This window comes from Vulpes lagopus, chromosome 8 (genome assembly GCF_018345385.1).
Source record: "Vulpes lagopus strain Blue_001 chromosome 8, ASM1834538v1, whole genome shotgun sequence".
Lineage (NCBI taxonomy): Eukaryota > Metazoa > Chordata > Mammalia > Carnivora > Canidae > Vulpes > Vulpes lagopus.
Window position 1 is genome coordinate 7,101,609 of NC_054831.1, and position 18,960 is coordinate 7,120,568.

The 18,960-nt window shown below is 45.2% G+C and overlaps 1 protein-coding gene across 2 annotated transcripts in view; it reads right to left on the reverse strand.

Annotated features, from left to right (window-relative positions):
- Positions 1-631: 631 nt before the first annotated feature.
- Positions 632-18,960, reverse strand: part of EFHD1 (EF-hand domain family member D1) — a 46,129-nt gene continuing 27,800 nt past the window's right edge. For both annotated transcript variants that reach the window (XM_041768297.1, XM_041768298.1), the window contains exons 3-4: positions 12,865-12,999; positions 632-1,924 (exon numbers count right to left, since the gene is read on the reverse strand). In XM_041768297.1, the coding sequence (XP_041624231.1) occupies positions 1,790-1,924; positions 12,865-12,999 (270 nt within the window). In that variant the 3' untranslated portion in view covers positions 632-1,789. The remainder of the gene's footprint in view (positions 1,925-12,864; positions 13,000-18,960) is intronic.

The following is an 18,960-nucleotide window of genomic DNA, read 5'->3' on the forward strand; positions in this document are numbered from 1 at the left end:
GTGGGAAGCCTGTTTCTTCCTCTCCCTGTGCCATTCCCCCACTTGTACACACTCTCTCTGTGTGTCAAATAAGTAAATAAAATCTAAACAAAAAAAGAGCATCTCCATCCCTTTTTTGTGTCCACTTCCCCTGTGGGGAGGTGACCCTATCTGAAAAATGACACCCAAGAATTGTAGGTCTTGGGTTTGTGCAAAAACAGGTATAATTCTCCATGGGGAAGCTATGAGTATTTTTTGTTTTTTATTTTTTTTATTTTTTTGCTATGGGTGTTCTCGTGAGACAGAAGTCCTTACTCAGGTCCACAAATGCCCTAGAATCTACATGGGAGGGAGGGAGGGAGAGAGGGAGGGGTCATTGGCCCTCATCAGAGTTTCAAGGGATCTAAGAAGCAAGAGAAATCAAGCTACAGATTTTTGCCTGCAGCTGAGAATTCTCAGTGATGGGAAGGGGAGAGCAGCTGACAGACAACCTCAATACAAAGAGTGTCCCTGAGTAAAGCTGACCCTTAATTACCACTTCTAACTCTACTTCTGGGATTCAGTGTCACACAGGAGCTTGGGCTGGATGTGGCCCCTGCAAAAAACACTCCTCTCTCTCCCCCCAAGTCAAAAAAGACTAAAAGCACATTGATGTGATGGCAAAGTCCATTTGCATGGTTTATTTAAAAAGAGACAGCTGTAAAGTAGAAATGCAGATGTTTTCCTGTTATAAAGACAGCAGTTACAAAAGAGAAGTAATAAATATGATGCTAGGAATTATTTTTTAAAAATACAAACCCCCTGGCATTTGAGAGCAATCCCAAGAGCACACAATGCATAAAAATTTGCAGTGGGGGTAGGAACAGTTTCATCTTGACATCTTGGGAGCAAAAGTTGGAAACGGGCCAGATGAGGATGGTCATGACTTTGGGGATTTTGAAAAGCTCTGGAATTGTCGCTTGGGAGTGTAGGGGTCTGCTGTAATATAATTTGCATAGTCAGAATTAACAGGGATTCTTCTACGCTTTAATAGCACTTCTGATAATTCTCTTTTTCTTTCAGGTAAATAGCATAGTATTTAAGAGTAGGAGGAAAGGGTGAAATGAAAACACACAAATGGAGGGGGGATGAGGAGGGTGGGTCATGGGAGACTGCTAGGAGGACAGGAGAAAGGTGATAGGAAGGAACAGAATGTTCTATTTTTCTACTATTTTGTCATCTCAGCAGTGTGCCACTCCTTCTGTTGAAGAGAGGACAGGCAGTGGTCCAGCCTGGGTTGCCTTAAACCTTACCATCAAAAAAGGACAGAAGACGCAAAAGCAATGGGCAGAATCAGGCTCAGAAGGAAAATAGGGAAGTCGGATGGCAAACAAAGAGGAGGGGGACCCAGAGAGGAGAGGGCCAGAGAATTACCCAAGAAAACAGGCCACGTTAACATCAGAGCCCTCCAGGGACTATCTCCTCTGAGGACCATCAAAGAAAGAAAGATCTGCACAAATTAACACTCTTTGATGCAGAATGGCAAAGGGACAAGGAAAAAATACAAACTGCCAAGTAGAGGCACAATCTGGCTACAGAGGAAGGGGGTCAGGAAAGAGAAGCAAGGGAGGCAGTTGGCTCATCCCGGGATCCTTGGGAGGGGCTCCCACCCAGGGATGAGAGCCGCCCCTGCCACCCCGTGAGGCTAAGGAGCTTGCATTGGGTGGTGGGTGCGGAGGCTGGTTGGGGGGCAGGGGTGGCAGGGGTGAAGATGCCCAGCCAGCTCTCTTGGGGGCATCTGTGAGGCACTGTGGATGGAGGTGAAGACAGCCTAAGTACTGAAGGCCGCCTTGAGCTCCCGGAAGGCCGCCTGGCGGATCCTCCTCTTCTCCTCTTCCCGCTTCCGCTCATCTTGCTCGGCTTTTAGCTCAGCTTCAAACTTACTGGCACAGGACAAAGCTTGGACCTGCAGAGACACAGCAAAAACAAACCAACAGCCTGAGGGAGGGGAGGAGAAGCTTGGAGATGGAGCCACGCATCAAACAGACCTCAGGGGGCTGGAGCCCAGAGACAGGGGAACCAGTCCACTGCAGGGCAGGACCCCGCGCCCCCCAGAGCTGGTACCCCTTGGAAGTTTGCTTGATCCCCGTGGTGGGTGGCATCACTTTATCTGCCACCATGCTATACACGGTCCCACCCGCTACGGTTGGTCTTCCCACTTCACTTCTTTGCGGGGACATCGTTTAACCACCCACCTATTACCGACTTCTGTGTCAACCTTTAATCTCACAATAATATAGTTTTATTCTAGGGGGAGAAGACCAAAAACCAAACCAAACGAACTTCCTGCTGGGATTCTGACTGCAGTCGCATCAATCTGCCTGTGGCAAGCGGATACCTTTACAACATTATCAATCATTCTGAATTTACTTCCAAATATCATGTGTTCTTGTGGATGTTGTGGATGGGATTTGGTGCTAATTCTTTAAACCTAGTTTATCTATAATAATGCCATATCAGATAAATCCATTTTCCAATCCTCTATTCTGGGGGATCCCTGGGTGGCTCAGCGGTTTAGCGCTGCCTTCGGCCCAGGGTGTGATCCTGGAGTCCTGGGATCGAGCCCCATGTCGGGCTCCCTCCATAGAGCCTGCCTCTCCCTCTGCCTGTGTCTCTGCCTCTGTCTCTCTCATGAATAAATAAATAAAATCTTAAGAAAAAAATCCTGTATTCTGGAACCAATTCCTCCCACCACTGCACCCACCCCCCCGCCCCCCGCCGGCTCAGTGTCTCATCCATTTGGTAAAATTCCCAAATGCACTGGTTGTGCACGTTATTTTAATAAAGATTGCCAAATTGCTCTCCAAAATAGCTGTTCCAATTTATACCCCCACCATCATGGAATGTGAGTACTCATTTCCCCACAGCCTCACCAACATTTATCAGTAACCTTTTTCCTGTTTGCCAATCTGATAGGGGGAAAAAAAAACCCACAAACCTGGCACCTTCTTTTATTTCCTCTTAAGTGAATTACCCATTTCCCCGGGATTTCCCACTTCACCATTCTTTACATAATTTAGTCTTAGTCTCTTTCTATATATTTTTCAGCTACTCTTAAGTCTTTTGCTGGTCTAACTTCAAGATACCTGAGGCCATGCACATATTTAATTTTTTTTCACATATTTAAATTTTGATGTAATCTAAATTTTCAACCTCTTCCATTCTAGCTTTGAGCTCTCTCTCTCTAAGTAGGCTCCATGCCCAAGGTGAGGCTTAAATTCACGACCCCAAGATCAAGAGTCACACGCTTGGGGATCCCTGGGTGGCTCAGTGGTTTAGTGCCTGCCTTCAGCCCAGGGCGTGATCCTGGAGTCCTGGGATAGAGTCCCACTTCAGGCTCCTTGCATGGAGCCTGCTTCTCCCTCTGCCTGTGTCTCTGCTTCTCTCTCTCTCTCTCTCTCTCTGTGTCTATCATGAATAAATAAAATCTTAAAAAAAAAAAAAAAGAAAATCTAAGTGAACTATGGATATTATTTAAAAAAAAAAAAAAAAGTCACATGCTCTACCAACTGAGCCAGGCACCCACCCCATGGCCTTCCTCTTATGTCATGTTGAAAGTCTTCTATACCCCAGGGCTCTACACCCATCCTCCTTTCATACTTTTCTGGTTTTATTTTCCCATTAAGCTCTTAAAGTCACCTATATTTTATGTCAGTGAAGGAAGTATATATCATAGGAGGACTTGACTTCATTTTCCTAAGTGGAGAGCCAATTTTCTCATGCCTCTTATTGAATAGCCCATGATTTTCCCACTGATTTAAAAATTATCTTTTTCATGTACCAAATTCCCACATGAAGGAGGTCTGTTTTTACTACTTTTAAAAAATATTTTATTTATTCATGAGAGACACAGAGAGAGAGAGAGGCAGAGACACAGGCAGAGGGAGAAGCAGGCTCCCTGCAGGAGCCCGATGTGGGACTCAATCCTGGGATTCCAGGATCACACCCTGGGCCAAAGGCAGGTGCTAAACCACTGAGCCACCCAGGGATCCCATTTTTACTATTTTCAATCCTGTTCCACTGACTGATTTGTTTACTCCTACACATGTACCACATTATTTAATATTACTGTTTATAGAATGCCTGGATATTTATGAGGAAAGTATTCTTTTTTGTTCTTATTTATTTATTTATTTATTTATTTATTTATTTTTTATTTGAGAGAGAGAGAGAGAGAACAAGAGGGAACATGAGAGCACAGAAGAGGAAGAAGCAGACTGCCTGCTGAGCAGGAATCCTGATGCGGGGCTGGACACCAAGATCCCGAATCATGACCTGAGCCAAAGGCAAATGCTCAACTGACTGAGCCACTCAGGCAACCTCTAAGGAAAGTATTCTTTCATTATGTTGACTAAGCACACTTTTTTCATATTTTCCTTCCTTCCTTCCTTCCTTCCTTCCTTCCTTCCTTCCTTCCTTCCTTCCTTCCTTCCTTTTCTTTCTTTTTAAAATATTTTTTATTTATGCATTCATGAGAGACACACGGGGGGGGGGGGCAGAGAGAGAGAGAGAGAGAAAGAGGCAGAGACACAGGCAGAGGGAGAAGCAGGCTCCACGCAGGGAGCCCGACATGGGACTGGATCCCAGGTCTCTAGGATCAGGCCCCGGACTGAAGACAGTGCTAAACCGCTGGGCCCCCCGGCTGCCCTCTTTCTTTCTTTTTTATTCTTTTAAGTAGTCTCCATGCCCAGCATGGAGCCCAACGCGGGGCTTGAACTAATGACCCTGAGATCAAGACCTGAGCTGAGATCAAGAGTCAGATGGTAACTGACTGAGCCACCAAGGCATCCATCTTTCCATATATTTAAACGTCTTACTATGAATATTAAACTTCACCAAATGTTTTGAGATGTCTTGCTGAAATGATCACATTTTTTCATATTTGATACCTATGAGAATTTTAAAATTATCCCTGCAGTCTTAACATAAATTTCACATGTCTTAAGAGTCCCACAGCTATATTCATTACGTTAATATGCTTTTTTTTTCTGACGTGTTTTTATCTGATTTTCTTGTTAGAATCATGATGGCTTTAGAGAATGAATGTGAGAGGTGGTTTTGGCTCAGGTCATAATCTCAAGGTTGTGACACTGAGCCCCATGTGGGGCTCCGCACTCAGCAGGGAGTTTGCTTAAGATTCTTTCTCCCTCTCCCTCTCCCCTGCTGCCCAGGCTTGCTCAAGCTTTCTCTCTAAAATAAATAAATCTTTTAAAAAAGAGAAAATTAGCGTGATGTAATCTTTTTCAATATATTCGAACTAGTTTGTGACATTGAAAAAAATCTGTAACATTGAAGAATAAATCCCTAAATTCCCCAGCACTTAACTTGTGGGGTGTTTTTTTTTTTGGTGGGGGCAGGGAGGGGGCTCCTAAATGTCTTTATAATTAATCACTGTCTAGTTATCTCACATTTATAGAAGAGCATTCTGTTTTGCTGAGTGTTTAATGATGTTAATTCGACGTGTCCTAACCTCTACTTTTTTTTTTTTTTTGTAATTTTAGGTAGGCTCTACAGCCAACATGGGGGCTTGAACCCAAAACCCTGAGATCTAGAGTCTCAGGCTCTACCAACTAAGCATCCAGGAGACCTGACCTCTATTTTTAACTAACACATTCCTAGGTCCGTCATCTTTTCCCCATCACAAGCTTCCACGTTTAGGTGTCTCCATGCCTATTCTCTGCTTCTACTCACTTCTGTGCATTACAGCTGAGATTTACCATTTCCAGGAATGCTCTTTATCCGGTCCATTCTGGTTTTCAGTCCATTACAACCTTCGTAGCACAATGCAGACTCTCACATCTCAATGAAAAATGATAACACCCCTCCTACATTCTCCCTGTAATGCACAGGGGTCTGTGTCTGAACACAGGACACCTCTGAAAATATTAACCATGGAGCTTTATGTTTTTACTCTTTCTGTATCAGAATCCCTAGGGGGAGGAAATTATGTTTTCCAAAGTTCCCAGGTATTTCATAGGGAGGCCCTGCTCTGTCTCAAGCAGTTCTCCCCTGGCATCGGAGTCACCAGAGGCCAGATTTAATTGCCTCAAGCAGAGTCTAGCTCATGCTGACTCTCATCACCCTCTGTTCCCAGACTCGGGCTGAAAGTTTGGACCCCAGTCTCCTTGTCTAGCCCTGACCCCTCTCCTCTTCACCTTTATTCATTTTTTTCCTTGTTGTTCTGTTTTCAAGAATTTTATGAGCTGGCCATTAAATATTAAAAGCTGGGATGCCTGGGTGGCTCAGTGGTGGAGTGTCTGCTTTTGGCTCGGGGCGTGGTCCCTGTCCCAGGATCAAGTTCCACATTGGGCTTCCTGCGGGAAGCCTGCTTCTCCCTTTGCCTGTGTCTCTGCCTTTCTCTCTTTCTGTGTCTCTCATGAATAAATAAATAAAATCTTTAAAATATATATATTAAAAGTTAAATTATATAAATCTATAAGTAAATTATATTAGAAGTAAAGGTAACAAATATTAAACATTTTAATTTTTAAAATTTTATTTATTTATTCATGAGAGACACACAGAGAGAGGCAGAGACACAGGCAGAGGGAGAAGCAGGCCCCATGCAGGAAGCCTGATGTTGGACTTGATCCCGGGACTCCAGGATCACGCCCTGAAGGCAGACGCTCAACTGCTGCTTTAAAAAGCAGAGACACCCAGGAGTCTCTGTAATAAATATTAAAAAGACATTGCTTCCTTATTATCTTGCTACATTTTATTCTTTCTGTGTTTTTGAAAGTTGTCTGTTTCTGGTATAACTTTAAGGTGGAAATCCTATACAATAACACACTGTATATCTTCCCAAATCCATGTTCAGCAATATCCTTTTGGAAGCTTGAAAGCAACCCTGGTGGGAATATTTAGACCTTGGAACCCAACAAAATGCTACAAAAGTAGGGCTTGATTTATTGTGTAATTGGCAATCTTTTCCTAAGAAAGTGATGGGAATGGGCAGCCCAGGTGGCTCAGTGGTTTAGCACTGCCTTTGGCCCAGGGCCTGATCCTGAAGATCCGGAATCGAGTCCCATGTTGGGCTCCCCGCATGGAGCCTGCTTCTCCCTCTGCCTGTGTCCCTGTCTCTCTCTCTGTGTGTGTCTCTCATGAATAAATAAATAAAATCTTAAAAAAAAATGATTTTTAAAAAGTGATGAGAAATGTTAAAAATGCAGATTAAGCTGAAAAATGTGTAGTGACTGTGGTCTTTCCATTATGAATAGCTCCAAAGAAATTCAGGGAATATTCTTCCAATATTTTACAAGTATTATCAAATTCAGCAAAGGGGCATGTGGGTGGCTTAGCTGGTTAAGTGTCTGCCTTCAACTCAGGTCATGATCCCAGGATCCTGGCATCGAGCCCCATGTTGAGCTCCCTGCTCCCCTCATCTGCTTCTCCCTCTCCTTCTGCCCACTCCCTCATGCTTGCTCTCTCTTTCTCTCTCTTCTCTCTCTCTCTCTCACATTATAAAATCTTTTTAAAAATTTCAGCAAACAAGTTGTTCACATCATTGAGGAAAGAATACAATTCTGACATGCATCCCTTCACTTTTTCTTATAAATTAACTTACAGTATCAACCAACATTCATGTTGGAACTAGGTTCTGTTGTCATTTGCAACCATAGGCAACAGATACAGAGCCCAACAAAAACCAAGGAGTTGTTCTTTGAGGATCAATAGGCTATGTGGAATTTATAATAAAAGTAAAGTATACAGGGCACCTAGGAGGCTCAATTGGTTATGTGTCTACCTTCGTCTCAGGTTATGGTCTCAGTGTCCTCGGATCTAGGCCCGCATTGGGCTCCCTGCTCAGTGGGGAGTCTGCTTCTCCCTCTTCCTCTATGTGCTCTCTTTCTCTCCCAAATAAATAAATAAATAAAATATTTTTTAAAAAGTAGAGTATACTTTATTATTTGTAAATTATGTCTACATATCCTTTATATCATTAAAATCTATAATAAAGTTATGCATATGCATCCATATGCATACTTCGTTCAGAGAGCCGGTTGCTAAATATTTACCTATAAGCCACAGTTTAAGCCTCAGTGTCCTCATCTAGAGAGTGGGATGCCACTGCCTCCATCCAGAGTGTCTGTGTGAGTGTTAGATAAGACGTGACGCTGAGGTCTTCAGCTGAGGGCTTGGAGTACTTGCCTACTACTGCTGGCCAGGTCAGAGGGGGAGGGGACCTTGTGACTCCCTCCCTTGGGGTCCTTGTTCTCCACTATAAAAGTCTGCCTCAGGCACCTGGGTGGCTCAGTGGTTGTGTCTGCCTTTGGCTCAGGTCATGATCCCAAGGTCTTGGGATCGAGTCCCACATTGGGCTCCCTACCAGGAGCGGGCTTCTCCCTCTGCATCTCTGCCTCTCACTCTGTCTCTCATGAATAAAGAAATAAAATCTTTGAAAAAAAATCTTAAAAAAAAAAAGTCTACCTCTCCCCTTGATTCTATGGTCTGTGAGTCCTGTCTCGCCAATCACCCCACTCTGTCTTCATGTTTCCTTCTCTGTGGACCACTTCCCTGGGATCTAAAAACATACCACCATCTGTCTATTCTAGGTTAAACACAACAACAACAACAGACATCTTGCCTGATCCCAAACTACCATCCCATTTTGTCCAGGCCTCCCCCACCAGCAGTCTACATGGAAAAGTTGGGCTCTTCCTCCCCGCTTCCCACTTCCCACTCACCTCTTACCCTACTGCCATCTGCCCTCCACAGGGAACCTGGGCTCCAAAAGTCTCCACTGTCCCACTTGCTAGACCCAAGACCCACACTCTGGCCTCATCTGACTTCAAGCCTTGATTTCCTTGTATCTCCAGTCAGTTTCTTCCCCCCATCCAGTCACCACTGTGTTCTACCATAGTCACCCCTGCGAGTTCTTGAGGAGCTGCTTGTATCCTGTGAAGGCAGATCCCGTGGTCCGTGAGCCGGGCATCCATGAAGCATTCATTTCCTCCCTCCTCTCGTGCTTGGAAACATGGCCCGAGGGTCTGGGGAGACTGACCTGTCTACCCTGAGCTCCACAGAGAGCCCAGTGGGGATAATGGTATCTTAGCCCTCAGCCAGTGCTGGACATGTGTGGAAGAGATAATTCCATGACCCTCACTACCTAGTGTCCCCATCCTTGCTACTAGCAGAATTACAGCTGCGCACACAGACCCCAAGAAAGAAAGACAGGATGAAGCTATTTGTGGACTAACGTTGCGCCCTTCACTTTTTCTTAAAATTTATTTAAGCAATCTCTACACCCCACATGGGGCTCGAACCCATGGCCTTGAGATCAAAAGTCACATGCTCTTCTGACTAAGCCAGCCTGCCAGGCACCCCCATGTGCCCTTCAAATGAAAGGAAACACCATCCCCTTCCTCACATCATTCCCATATTGGGAGGGAGGAGGCGCCCCTGTCCTGATTTTTAAAATATCATCAAACCCTCTCTACACAGCTCCACAAATCTAGTCCTAATAGCATTTCTTACCATCCACCTCCAAGCAAGCAGTCATAAATACCGAGAGTGCTAGCTAGTTTGAGATTCATTACCACCTCCTTCTCAGTCCCACCATCCCTGTGCTCAGTGGACCCACAATTCTCCAGATGTCCATGGAAGCCTGGCTGATTCCAGCTTTTCCCCAGACACGTCCATCCCCAGTACCCAGCGCTGGTCAGGGGGAGGCCCACTGAGGGCCCCCAGCGCCTTCAGCTGTCTTTCCTGAGCATGTCTTTGCAGTGCAACTGCCTGCAGAGCTCATTCAGCTCCATGTTTCTGGGGCCCTACCCTGGAAAAATCCCAACGAGGTCTAGGGAGGGGGATCTGAGAAGCTGGTCTGCAGATAATTCTGGTGGTTAGCAGCCTGGGGAGGCCTGACCTTCCGCTGGATGTGCACAGGGGCCAGCCTCCAAATGCGCTTCACCCTCCATGCCCAGAGCCTTTGCTCTTGCTGTTCCCACGGCAGGAACGCCCTCCCTTCCTTGATTACAGGTGAATTCCCATTCATCTCTGAACATCTGTCGCAAATGTCAGCTCCTTTATGGCCCTCTCCCAAATCTGAGTGATGATTCCCTCCGTTCGTCATTCGTGCAAACATTTATTGAGGGCCATTATGTGCCAGGCTCTGTAATTACGAAGATAACACACCTACTCTGCCTTTGAGTCTGGCTTGAGGAGGCAGACACAGGACCGGTTCAAAACATTTCATTGTTATTCTTTTAATCTTTTCTCCTCCTTATAAAAATACTGCACACATCACAAAACATTCCAAAAATATATAAAAAAAGAAGTCCTTATGTCATAACTATTACTAATACTTTAGTATGTAATTATCTGGGTTGTATTTAGTAATTAACACGATTAGGTTTCAAACATAATGTTTTGCATTCTTCGTTTCGGACATTTGTCCCCACACAGGGTGTACAAGCGGGCAGGCCACCAGGATCTCAATTCCCTGATAATGGGAGCGTTGGTCACTTCCAATTTTTCTCTTTTAATGCTGTATGAAATCCCTGTCTCTAGGTCAATGTTTGGTTGCATTTTTATGCTTCTAAGGGATAAAAAAAAATCCTAGGGACAGAATCCCAGAGGTAAATGAGACGAAGCATTCACAGCTAAGCCCCAAATTACTCTCCAAAAAGCTGGGACAATTTGTACTCTTTACCAAAAATGTCTGAGAATGGGGAAGGGGTAGAGGGAAAGGGGGAGAGAGAATCTTAAGCAGGCATCACGCCTGTCATGACCTGAGCTGAGATCAAGAGTGGGACGCTTAACCTACTGAGCCACATAGGTGCTCTGTGAACAGATAAATTATAATACCATTCTCCTCATAGTAGAGGCCCACAGAGTAGGGTAGACTTTCTCAGGAGAAGTGGCCAAATGGAGGCAATTCTTTAACATGGAACGAGTAGAGTTTTCTAGAGAAAGCCCTTTGGGTTGGGTATTCCAGGCAGAGGAAACAGCAGACACTAAGGCCCAATCATTAAAAGGCAGTTATTTGAAGAATTGTGCATCAGATGGAGGCCAGAGCAAGGATCAGAATCAGATTATAAGATTATTCATCATTGGGGCACCTGGGTGGCTCAGCAGTTGAGCATCTGCCTTTGTCTCAGGTCGTGATCCTGGGATCAAGTCCTGCATTGGGCTCCCTGCTCAGCAGGGAGCCTGCTTCTCCCTCTGCCTATGTCTCTGCTTCTCTCTCTGTACCTCTCATGAGTAAAAAAAATAAAATCTTAAAAAAAGAAAGAAAAAAAGAAAAAGATTTCCCAGAGACTGCACTGATTTTTTTTTTCCAGTAGGCAACAAAGCAAGGTTTATTGAGGTACAAAGCTCCAGAGGAGGAAGAGGACTTGAGAGTTGCCTCATGCAGACTTTAACAACAGCACTTGGTGTGGTATGTTGAGCGATAGCAGTGACCAAGCTAAACTTGGGTCTCAATCTTAGGCCCCACCTGAGGCATCACAAAAGATCTGAAAGTGTTGGCTCATCAGGCCATGAATAGAGAGGACCCATCCTTCCAGAATTCACCCATCCCTCATCTCTATTCCCTCTCTTTCAAGGCTGAGAGTTTTTTGTTTTCCTCACTAGACTATGTGTGTCCTGAGGAAGGCAAAAGCTTTGTGTAATACCTCCTTGTAAAGGAGTTGCATTTCCAGAGCTTCATGTGCCTGGCATTGCCAGAGCTGTGTTGAATCCATGTTAAGTCATGAAGGAAGGGCCAAACTACTTTCAGGATTGGGCATAGGATGCTGGTGTTCAAGGTGCCATTAGTGGTTGGCCTGTCCCAATAATTCTCAGATGACGGCAGGAGGGATATAGGGGTTAGGAGTCCACCATGATTCATAGTCTACATAGTGGCAGAAAAATGACTGAACCTGCCTCCAAGCAGCATTATAGGGAAGTCAGGGGACAGCCCTATTCAGGGGCCAGCATGGCCAGGATGTGTTGCCAGGGACACTTTGTCTCTGGGCAAACTCCTGGAATAAACCAATACTCCCCAAGAGGCTGGCTTCCATCTGGGATGGGAGGAAGTCCCAATAGCTCATGTCACATATGAGTGTTCACAGTGAGCCAGGCACTTGTTAAACATGTGAGCTCATTTAGTCCTCATGGCCATCCTATTATCACCTCCACTGTACAGATGGGACAACTGAGGCAAAGAGAGGTAACAGGGTCAGTGGAGGAAACAGGATCTGAACCCAGGCAGCCCACCCCACTGCACTCTACTATTCTGGCTGAGAGGGGATTTAGAGGGTTCTCTGATTTCTCTTTCTGCAGGTGTGTTCTGTGGAGATGAAAATGACAGCACCCAGCCAGGGGGAGGCTCTCCATAAATGTTTGATGACTGGACAAATGTGTGAATGAATGGAAGCACCCAGAAGGGCTTTGGGGCCATGCACTGGAGATTGCTTCCCAACTCAGAAACCACTGTCGGTAAAGCAAACACTGGCTTGATTTGAGGCAGGCCAGTGGGGCTCCCTCCTCTGGCCCCATGGTTCACTTGTTCACACAGCATTTAATATCCTAAAGGTTGAAGTATCTGCTCAAGTAATTCAACTGTGGCTTGGGGTAGAGAGGAGTACTTTAGGGAAGTCTGGATCAAGAGCCGATCTGGGAGTGCCATACCAGCAAACCCATTTGAATAAGAAACCATGATGGAATGCATTTACCATTTGACTGTTTTTCCACTTTGCTTTTAATTTTCAGATTACATGCAATCACACTCATTCCCCTTCGATCACACACGATATATTGCTGTTCCGCTTGTCCTGGGTGAGTGAATGAGGTAGTCACTAACGGAGAGCTCATGCTGGGCAGGGTGAAGGGAGGGAGGATGCTCCCGCACAAGAAGGAAGCACCTACCTTGGCTTCAAAGAAGTCCTTGGCACCTTTGACGCCCTCCTGGGCCACATCGATCTCCGAGAGCTTTGCCAGCGCCATCAGCCCACTATCCTCCTCCAGCTCCCCAGCTGCAGCCTTGTGGAATATGAGCAGGAACTGCAGGAAAGGGTTGATCAGAATCAGGTCAACCTCACTGAGACTTACAGTGACCCCCTCCAGCCCAAGGGAAAGTCCTGATTGCCAAGCCTATGAAAAAGGGTATAAAATGTGTATGTGACCAATTATTTTTGTCACTTACCACACGGTCAAAAATGAACACATGCCCATTTTTTTCACAGGAACGTAGGGAAATGGGTACCTTCATATCCAGTGGAAGGGAATATAAACTGACTCAAAATTTTTTGGAGGGCACTTTGGAAATATTTACCAAAAATAAAACGCTTTCGCCCTTCCAACAATTAATTCCACAGCCGGGCATCTGTCCCTCAGAAACATTTGCACAACAGTTTAAGAAGTATTGTCTATAAAAGCAAAAAACTGGCAATGTCCTAGTTTGCAGCCCCAGAAAAAAAAAATCCAATAAACCTATATGGAGTATTTCCTATTTCAAATAATTTTGATGTTTTTTAAATCATCCATATTTTCTGTTTATATCCCATTTTTGCATTAGAGTTTTACTTTTGCTAATGTTTTCTTTCTTTTTTTAAAGATTATTTATTCATTCATTCATTCATTCATTCATTCATTCATGATAGACATAGAGACACAGAGAGAGAGGCAGAGACACAGGCAGAGGGAGAAGCAGGCTCCATGCAGGGAGCCCGAAGTGGGACTCGATCTCAGGACTCCAGGATTGCGCCCTGGGCCAAAGGTAGGCGCTAAACCTCTGAGCCACCCAAGGATCCCTCTTTTTTTTCTTTTAAAGATTATATTTTTAAGTAATGTCTGTATCCAATGTGGGGCTCAAACTCACCACCCTGAGATCAAGAGTCACATGCTCCAACAACTGAGCCAGCCAAGTGCCCCTCACAAATGTTTTCTAAGAGATCTGTGTAGAACCTGATATGCTTCAAATACTTCATCTATCACTTACCTTTTAATTGTGTTTATGATCATTTTTGACTTCCAAAAATTTTATATAATTATCAGTCTTTTTCTTTGCTCTTACCAGAGTACCAGTGTTATGCTTAGAAAAACCTTTCTTGGGATCCCTGGGTGGCGCAGCGGTTTGGCGCCTGCCTTTGGCCCAGGGCGTAATCCTGGAGACCCGGGATCGAATCTCACATCGAGCTCCCGGTGCATGGAGCCTGCTTCTCCCTCTTCCTGTGTCTCTGCCTCTCTCTCTCTCTCTCTCTCTCTCTCTCTGTGACTATAATAAATAAATTAAAGAAAAGAAAAACCTTTCTTGCCATCAAGGTTACAGAAACAATCACCTATGTTTTTGTCTATTGCTTTTATGGCTCCTTTTTTTTTTTTTTTGTTAAACATGTAAATATTTAATCTCTGAAATTTATTCCAATCTATCCTGTGAGGTTGATCATTAACCCTCTTTTCTTCCAAATGGTTAGTTAGCAATCCTCACACCGTTTATTGAACGATCCATCCTCTTCCTCCAGATTCCAAATGTGGCCTGAATGCATTAATCTTTTTTTTTCTTTCTGAATGCATTAATCTTTAAAGCCAATTTGTACTAAAGCCTGCACACGATACATTTTTAAATAAATGAAGAAGCCAAGCTGAAAAGGCAGGCCTCCCATCTTCCAGACCTTCTCTGGCAAGGCAATTTTAAGACTTTTACTTTTCTTCTCTAAAGAATGTTGGTGAATTTATTTGTCAAACAACTGTTCTTTAAGCTTCTATTTGCTTTTCCACGTCGGCACTGAAAGGAGCCTCTCCTGGTTCTTAGGTGCTACATAAAATGCATGTGTCTACAGGGGAATTTTGAGTTTTCAGGGTTTTCTTTTTTCTCCATGACCATCCCTTCTAAAGAATGGCTTCCCCAAGGGAAAAGAACATTACCTAAATAGACTGAGGGGCCAAACAACCTCATCAGGTTTTCCCAATTCCAACTTGGATGTCTTTTCCTGCCAAGAGTCTTAGTCCCTAGAGGGAAGTGTGTTTCACTAAGTAGAAGTCTCAGCCTCTACCACCACCACCCCAAAATCCGATGCTAATAAACCTTTTTTTTTGAATTCTTGCTTCAGGGCTCCTAACTCCACTGTGGACATTGCTGTATGCAAAACAAGGGATGGAGCAAGATGCTCCAAGATGGGAGCTTTGTGGAGACTGCCGCGGTCAAATTGGCTCCACAGAAATGCCACGTTCATCCACCTGCAGCTTCAAACTCTCTCACTAGAGGCCGGCAAAGACTCAGTTTGCTGCAGACTATCAGAGCCAGAATACTGGCTCCAAGTCTTGGAAAACAAGCCCTTCAGAGGTGAGGCTCCCAAGAACAGGATGAAGGGCAAGGGGGCGGAGGACAGGGTGGGGTGGAGTCGGGGGGTGGGGGGGTGGGGTGGGGGGAGGGGGGGGACGGTTGTAGTTGGGCTCTCACGGAAGAGAATGCAGCAGCCAAGAGACAGCACTGCAAATGTGAGCCATTTGCAGAGGGAAGGAATGAAATCCTGTCCCTCAGCACTCTGTCCATCCTTAAAATATTTACAGCATTACAGAACACCCCTATCCCTCCCTTGGTCTATAAGGTAAATACAACAGAGGTAGCCCTTCTACATTGGGAAAGCAGCTCTAGAAAGATGGAGCATGGCCCCAGCCTTTGCAACAATCCAAGTAACCTTGATGGTGGTGATGGTAAGGAGGGGTCTCCTCATCCCTGAGACTCTTTTCTTTTTTTTTTTTTTTTTAAAGATTTTATTTATTTATTCATGAGAGACACACAGAGAGAGGCAGAAACATAGGTAGAGGGAGAAGCAGGTTCCTCACAGGGAGCCTGATGTGGGACTTGATCCCAGGATCCCAGGATCCCAGGATCATGACCAGAGCCAAAGGCAGATGCTCAACCACCAAGCCACCCAGGTGCCCCTGAGACTCATTTTCTCACATCTACACTGGAGGTGGTATATATGGAAGGGCTTAAAGTATTCCCCATGGATCTTTCTTCCTAGAGCAGGTCCTGGCCACATGTGCTCATTCTCATGGATGACCAACAGCAGCCCTGTCATAACATAGGGGGTCCCCACCCCAGCCAGTTAAAGGAAAAAAACAAATCCAGCTCAACCTGAAAATGTTCAGCCTTCCAGAAAAGCATGCCAGGCATTCCCATTTGATTTTATTATAATCACCAACTCCTGAATGACAATTTCTCCAACTGCCCAGCCTTGTTTGTCTTCCTATTTATAGTCCACAAAGACTGGTATGTTGTGGGGAATTGGAAAGTGTCCTAGCTGTGATTGTGAGCAAAGGGGGGGAGGGGGGAGAGAAGAAGCAGAAAACAAAGAAACAGAGAAAGGACTAACAAAGCTAAAAGAGTAATTTCAGACACAAGCTATCAAATGCTTCTGATAAATTTAAAGAAAATTTTTAATTTAATTTCTTTTTTTTTTTTTCTTTTTTTTTTTTTTAATTTTTTTTTTTTTTTTTAATTTATGATAGTCATACAGAGAGAGAGAGAGGCAGAGACACAGGCAGAGGGAGAAGCAGGCTCCATGCACCAGGAGCCTGACGTGGGATTCGATCCCGGGTCTCCAGGATGGCGCCCTGGGCCAAAGGCAGGCGCCAAACCGCTGCGCCACCCAGGGATCCCCTCTTTTTTTTTTTTTACATAAACTCTACCCTCAATGGGAGGCTCAAACTTATGACCCCAAGATCAAGAGCCACATGCTCTGCTGACTGAGCCAGCCAGGAACCCCTAAATTTGAAGAAATTTTTAATTTAATGGCTCTGGCTGGTAATGCAAACACTTCCTCCAAATTAGCACTCTAAGATCACAAGTGACAGAAACAAATTTCTTGGCTTAAGCAAAAAGGAGGTATTTGTATACAAAAATGATGTCCCAAGGGCAAAGCACAGTAGCCTGGAAGAGGCCTGGACCTGGGAGAGATAATACTCTCAGGATCGCAGGCAACATCCCCTCTCTGGCTCTCGTATCTGGTCCATGTGGTGTGAATGGCCACCCCACTTTGACTTAGTCTCGCAGGAACAGCTACCTGCAGAACCAATTTGTAGTACCTCACCCTAATTTCAAATTCCCAGGACAAGGAAGATCATGGACCTAGTCTGGCCTGGGGTCCATCCATGGCCCATCAACAATGATGAGGCTGATGGGCAACCTAGCACAGCTAGGACCCCGCCGAAGGGAGGGTACAAAAGAGGTGGAACCCACAATTGCCAGTACTGACAGGTATCCAGTAAACCTGTCACCCAACCTTTGTACAAAACCACCGCTCACCTGGCCTTGGGAGTAATTCTTCTCTGAGAGAAATATAATGGGATTAGAGAGGAATACAAGAAAAAGAGAGGAGGATATTAAGGCTTCTCTGCTTGCCTCCAAAAGAGAAGGAGGTGGGAGACCACCTAGGATCCAGATTACTACAGCTACGGAGATAGAAATGCTAACCCTACCAATGTCACATTGTCAACATTTGTCCTCTGGTCATGAAACACTGCTGCATGACCACTTTTAAGGATTCCAAATATGCCACTTTCCTAAAATACACCAAATGTGCGTGCGTGCGTGCATTCCTCCTCCTCCTCCTCCTCCTCCTCCTCCTCCTCCTCCTCCTCCTCCTCCTCCTCCTCCTCCTCCTCCTCCTCCTTCTTCTTCTTCTTCTTCTTCTTCTTCTTCTTCTTCTTCTTCTTCTTCTTCTTCTTTCTTCGTAGGTATCATGCCCAACACGGGGCTTGAACTCATGACCCTGGGATACTGAGTTGCAAGAGTCACATACTCTACTGACTGAGCCAGCCAGGTGCCCCTACCTGCATTCTTTTCATAATCAGAAAGGAAATGGTTTAAAAGAAAGATCGATTGCTTTGTATGTTGGGGAAAAGCAGCAAAATAATACTTAACGGAGACATATCTTCCATATCAAAGAGATTTTATGTAGATGTGACTTGCTTCGGTCAAGTTAATCCAATGAGAAAGAAAGGGAACAGAAACATTCACTAAGCATCTATGAACTGTCAGGCTGTGAGGAAAGAACTGTAGAAGGGAGCAAATTTGCCTGCTGGCAACCTAGCCCTTCTGTGAGGATGATGGTGGGGCTGTTGGCCATGGTGTCTTATGGCACACAACTTGGACCCAGCCAATCACGGTCCCCTGAACACAATGACTGGTCCAGGAGGTGGGCATGTGTCCCCAGCAGCGCCAGTCAGAGGCCAACTGAGACCAGTCCAGGCCCTCGGTTGCTAAACTGGGACAAAGGAGTCTGAAGTGGCTAGCGGCCAGCTTGACAGGCGTTAGGGAGAACATGCAATGTGGGGGACAGCCCGGGTGGCTCAGTGGTTTGGCGCCGCCTTTAGCCCAGGGTGTAATCCTGGAGACCCAGGATCGAGTCCTGCATCCAGCTTCCTGCAGGGAGCCTGCTTCTCCCTCTACCTGTGTCTCTGCCCACCCCCCTCTCGTTTTCTCTCTTTCTGTCTCTCATAAATAAATAATAAATAAATAATAAATAAATAATAAATAAAATCTTAAAAAAAAAAAAAAGAACATGCAACGTGGAAAGAAGAGGTGAGGTGGACACAGAAGGAAGAACAGTGGAGATATGACAAGAGAAGATGCTGCACTGCTGCGCCCAATGCAATTCCACGTCTTCATCTCCCAGCTATGCGAGCCGATAGTTGTTCGACAGTTGTACTCTTCACAGGTAAATTAGCTGGCATTCTCTGTCGCTTGCCACTAGGAAGGGCATGGAGAGACAACTCCCTTCCCACAACAGTCCTGAGGGAAAGCTACTAACATCCCTATTTTTAAAAAAAGATTTATTGGGATGCCTGGGTGGTTCAGTGGCTGAGTGTCTGCCTCCCGCTCAGGGCGTGACTGCTGGGTCCTGGGATCGAGTCTTGCATCGGGCTCCCCACAGAGAGCCTGTTTATCCCTCTGCCTGTGTCTCTGCCTCTCTCTCTCTCTCTCTGTGCCTCTTTCAAATAAATAAATAAAATCTT